This window comes from Pundamilia nyererei, unplaced genomic scaffold (genome assembly GCF_000239375.1).
Source record: "Pundamilia nyererei isolate P.nyererei 1_Seehausen unplaced genomic scaffold, PunNye1.0 scaffold00050, whole genome shotgun sequence".
Lineage (NCBI taxonomy): Eukaryota > Metazoa > Chordata > Actinopteri > Cichliformes > Cichlidae > Pundamilia > Pundamilia nyererei.
In genome coordinates this window covers 3,118,861-3,123,880 of record NW_005187451.1, presented here as the reverse complement: position 1 = coordinate 3,123,880, position 5,020 = coordinate 3,118,861, and the positions used below count along the sequence as shown (strand labels likewise).

The following is a 5,020-nucleotide window of genomic DNA, read 5'->3' as shown; positions in this document are numbered from 1 at the left end:
TGGATGTTTTTCAGTTTCAGAGGTGGTACAAAGTACAAATACTTCATTACTGTACTTAAGTAGAATTTTCAGGTAACTGGACTCAAGTATTTCTTTTCTGACACCGACATCTGTACTTTCTACTCCTCAGATTTCCAAAACAGGTCACTTTTGGTTTGAGACATTTGAGGGGAGATTTCTGGCGTGCTGGACATTTGCTCAGTGGGCCGATGCACTTGCAGGCTCATCGGTCATATTATTACTTTTTTCTTAGTAAATATAATTTTACATGTTATGGGCCGGTGTTGTGCCGAACAACAAAAATGAAGATTGTCTGTAAATGGTTGTAAATGACTTGCTGGCCTACAATCTGTGACACAGATATCAAACATATCTCGTGTCAGTTATTATTATTATTAAGTTATTTTAAGGCAGAAACAGCATTTCTGTCACACAGTTGTAGCTGCAGTCCTTATGTGGCAAAGGGACTTTATACATATATTCTTTATTCTGAATTTGACTTTTTCAAAGGTCAGGCCAAGAGGACAACAAAACTTGCAATGAATATAACATTAATATAACGATATTTTGAGATATTGATTATAAAGTAGAAGACAGAGTATGTACAATTACACAGAGTCATAAAGATACTTGCAAAACAGCTAATATCCTGATGTTATATCTATTATATATGTTATATTTGCCCATGGTAAATTCTCTTGACTGCATCTGTATCAACTTGTGCAACGATGTTAGACATCACTCTTTGGTACAAGACTGGGACTTGTAGCCCGTCCAACAGAAGAGGAGGGGGCGCAAAGCGACTGATGAGTGTCTGGTCATTTCAAAAGGAGCTTTTCTATAAGTTCAACAAATATCAGCAAACACACAAATCGTTTGTGTGCAGCCTGTCGCACACTGTGTCTGCTATCCACTGTATAATGTATATTATTAAAAACAGTTTGTCACAAATATGCATCTAGAAAACCGACAAACATCTTTTGAAACACTGTGTTTTATTATTTATTATTGTGTCACAGCATAGATCACTATTAATGTTTCTCCGCCCACCCTCCCTCTCTTTGATATTAGAGTGTAAAGGGGAAACTGTCTGACCCTCACATGAAGCATTCAGGTTTGGAATAGGAGCACATCTGCACTCTCTGCTCTAAGACAGGATCTCCTTCTCTGCAGGATGCCTGGAAACATCCGATCAGGTATTTCAGGAACAGAATTGTGCATACAGGAGGTGAAAGGATGGACTGTGTCTTTATCTGCATGTAATCCAATCGTCCCTGTGTGTGACTTTACAGTGGAGTTTTATTTCCTGATTTTTCGTCTTACCTTAAATATAAAAAACATACATCTACACTTTCAAAAGGTAGGTTCTTTAGTAATAGATTACATTCAGTTGAGACTAATGTTTTGAATTGTCCTTTGTCTCTCCTAGTCTCTGTGGTCTTGGTAGGTTTGTTGTGCTTGGTGTTCTGCAGTCAGCCGACCAGTCTGGATGCAGCCCCCCTCTGTACGAATGCCGAGGCTGGGTGTCACGTCCTCTCCCTGGCTAACCTGTTTGACCGGGTCATCCAACACTCAGCCAGAATGCACAGCATTTCAAATGACCTTCACTCTGAGTTTGTACGTTTCTTCATTGCAGTTGTCAGAAAAAGCTTTTTAAACGATATTTAATGAACAAGCTTGATTGTGACATGAGGATATGATATTCTGTCTGCAGATGCCTTTTAACTGAGACACTGTAGGTTTACATAACGTAGTCAATCAAACACTGCATTATCAGTTTATTAGATACACGTACAGTCATCCTGTTAGAACAGCAGAATCCAACCTGATGAGACAGTTTTTCAGTCTAATTAAATGCAAGGATGAACTTTTTCACTGTTAACTGAGCTGTACGAGATGTTTTCACAGTTCGCCCACACTTGCTAACATAAATCTGTATCATGTATAGTCTGCTATGCTGTTTACTGTTAAGATTTGGCGCCATATAAAAATAAAACTGAATTGAATGTGTGATAAAGACGCATCTATTGTACAGACAGACACCAGTAAGGATGCAGAGATAGCAAGACATCGTATTAAGTCATTCATTGCTTTTGTGCTCCAGGCACGTTTGACATTTAGATGATATTTAACCTCTGACATTTCATTCATGTTTGTCCTCCCAGGAGCTTTACTTCCTGCCCAGTAAGAATCAGATTGGCCGGGTCAGTCGCAACTGTCACACGTCTAACATCCTCACCCCAAATGGAAAGGAGAACGCTCAGAGAATGGCGGTAAATTCACCTTTTTCAAAGTTAATCCCTCTGAACTATGCACATCATATTTACACCTGGAGTCTTGTCGTGTGTTTCAGGTTCTTTCTTTTGTTGCCATAAACAACAGTGTAGCTGTTTGAAACATGTTTTCCTTTCAAATGATAAAGAATTTTGTAAATTTGTTTCCCTTTGCTCTTTATGATATTACAGTAACACTCAGTGGTACAAATCCCACTCTAGTCACACCCATAATTTACATGTATGTCACTACAGAGGGAGGAGCTGACGGAGGTGATTCTAAAGCTCCTGGTGGCGTGGAGGGACCCTCTGTGGCATTTCCACCAGAGCATGACGCACTTCCACGACTTCATTGACTTCAGCTCCAATAAATCTCTTAAAATGAGTGATATGGTGCATGAGCTACGGAAAGGAGTACAGAAAGTAGTTGAGAAGGTACTGTGTGTGTGTGTGTGTGTGTGTGTGTGTGTGTCTGTGTGTGTGTGTGTGTGTGTGTGTGTGCAAAACATACACAGCGGAGGAAATAAATATTTGTCCCCCAAAGAAATGAGCAGTACACCCTCTCAGTGGTAGTTTGAGTTTCTCTGCCAGCTCCATGTCAGATGATCCTTCCACACATTCGTTCTCATCAGGGTTCAGCTGGTCACTGACAAGCTTCAGACACTTTGTTGAACGAGGGCTTTTGTGTTACCAACGATTAGCTGGATCGCATTCAGAATACTTTATTAATCCATAAGGACATTATATGGTTACAGTTGCTCAGTACAGTAACAGACTCAGCTATTCAAACAATACAATATGTTACAGATTTACAAATTTAAGAAATAGCACTAATATATACAAATCACTCAATTATAAATATAAAGAATATTACAGAGGTGTAATATTTATGACTGACATTTGACTCTAACCTGTGAACTTTGTCATTTGCTATTTTACAGTAGAGTGTGTGCGAAAAGATGTAACTATTGCAGTGTTTACAGTGTGTTCAATGGAGTTGTACAGGGACATGGCCACAGGCAGGAATGACTTCCTGTGTCGATCAGTGGTGCATTATGGGTAATCTCAGCCTCTCACTGAGCGTGCTCGTGTGGCTAGCCAGCACGTCATGGAGCGGGTGGGAGGTGTTATCCAACATTGTCTTTATCTTGGACAACATTCGCTTCTCTGACACCACCCTAAGGGAGTTCAGCTCCGTCCCCACAGCGTTACTGGCCTCTGCTACCCTCAGCCTGCCGTCCCAGCATGCATCAGCACAGAGGATAGCACTGACCACAACAGCCTCATAGACAATCCTGAGCATTGTTCGACAGATGTTGAAGGACCTCATGCACTACTACCCTAGCTGCCTTGAGATCGTTCTCCTGTTGTAATCACTGATGTGAGCACAGACTGACGGTGACCAGCAGATGTTCTTGTAGTATATTTAAGCCTGTGAAGGGCAGCAGTCTAATCTATGATGCTTCACACAGCTGTGTTCATGTTCAAATGCTTATTTTCCTGCAGTTAAAATTCAACTAGGGCAGAAACAGAGACAGAGGCACTGATGTGTGTGTACTAGCATATGCACAGTTTAGATTGTCTGTGTTTGTGTAGTACTTTGTTTTGTAATTTTTTACTTAAGTGGGTGAAAGAAACTAAGTAAACACACAACAATATAAACAATTTGTCTTATCCATATGTTTTGTTCTTTTCACACCAGATGCAGATGTTGGGAATATTAAGTAACTCTGTCAGCAGCCTCATGTCTCCTGAGGCTTTCTTGGCACCAGGCAGCGCTGAGTGGCGCCTAATGAAAGACTACGAGCTCCTCTACTGCTTTCGCCGAGACTCCAACAAGGTCCAAAACTACCTGAAGATCCTGAAGTGTCGTATTGTTCCAGAGGATGGATGTTAAAAGCTAGAAACTCTTGACAAAGCTGAAGGCTTTGTTTTCTACTTATAGAGAATCAGAAACATCTCATCATGACTGCAGTGATACAACGGCCGCCCCGTCTGTCAGAATGTTGTCCATCCTCAGACAGGGTGCGATGAATGCACAGAATCACTAATTATTATAAGAGAAACCTGTAAATCGTCTGTTTCAATATATTATATAAATATTTCAAAATCATGTCTTTTTTGTTGTTTCTACAGAAAAGGTCACATCATCACAGCATCCTGACAAAAGCTAACGATGTTCTGTCCTAATAAAAAATCTGAAACATTGTAACTAAACGTAAAAAAGAAAGACAGTAAAGGACATAAACAAAAACAAAAACATGACACCTAATGCATTTATTTATTGAGGGATAACAGACAGTATTACATGTCTGACAGTCTGAAGCAGATTGTTAAATCATTTTAAGAGAAGTTCCTGATTTCAGTCTATGGGATGAAAAACATGTTGGTGGTTTCTCATGTTTAATTAAAAAAGAAGCACGTTTACATATATGATGATGACGATGACTTAACGGTTTTCCTGAAGCCAGCTGACCAATGAACCGCTTAACTGGTGATTCTTAACTGCCCACAGGTGTGGGTTAGGGTTGGGGATGTGAGTCACCAGTCTGTCTCTGTGTGACAGACTGGTGACCTGTCCAGGGTGTAGCCTTGCCCTGTGATAGGCTTCAGACCCTCGTCATCCTGGTAAACATGAGCGGAAGAGAATGGATGGAAGAACCGCTCCATTTAACATTTACCAAAAGCATTAAAAACATCCTCACACATACATGTAACAGCTCAAAACAATTCAATTCAATTCAATT

General features: G+C 40.3%; 1 protein-coding gene across 1 annotated transcript; it reads left to right on the top strand.

Moving 5' to 3' along the window:
- The first annotated feature begins 1,065 nt into the window (after positions 1–1,065).
- On the top strand, positions 1,066–4,373 carry prl2 (prolactin 2). Its single transcript, XM_005733215.1, has 5 exons — positions 1,066–1,196; positions 1,430–1,617; positions 2,166–2,273; positions 2,529–2,708; positions 3,976–4,373. The coding sequence occupies exons 1-5, from the start codon at positions 1,175–1,177 to the stop codon at positions 4,168–4,170; spliced, it is 693 nt and encodes a 230-aa protein (XP_005733272.1). The 5' UTR covers positions 1,066–1,174; the 3' UTR covers positions 4,171–4,373.
- The last annotated feature ends 647 nt before the right edge of the window (positions 4,374–5,020 follow it).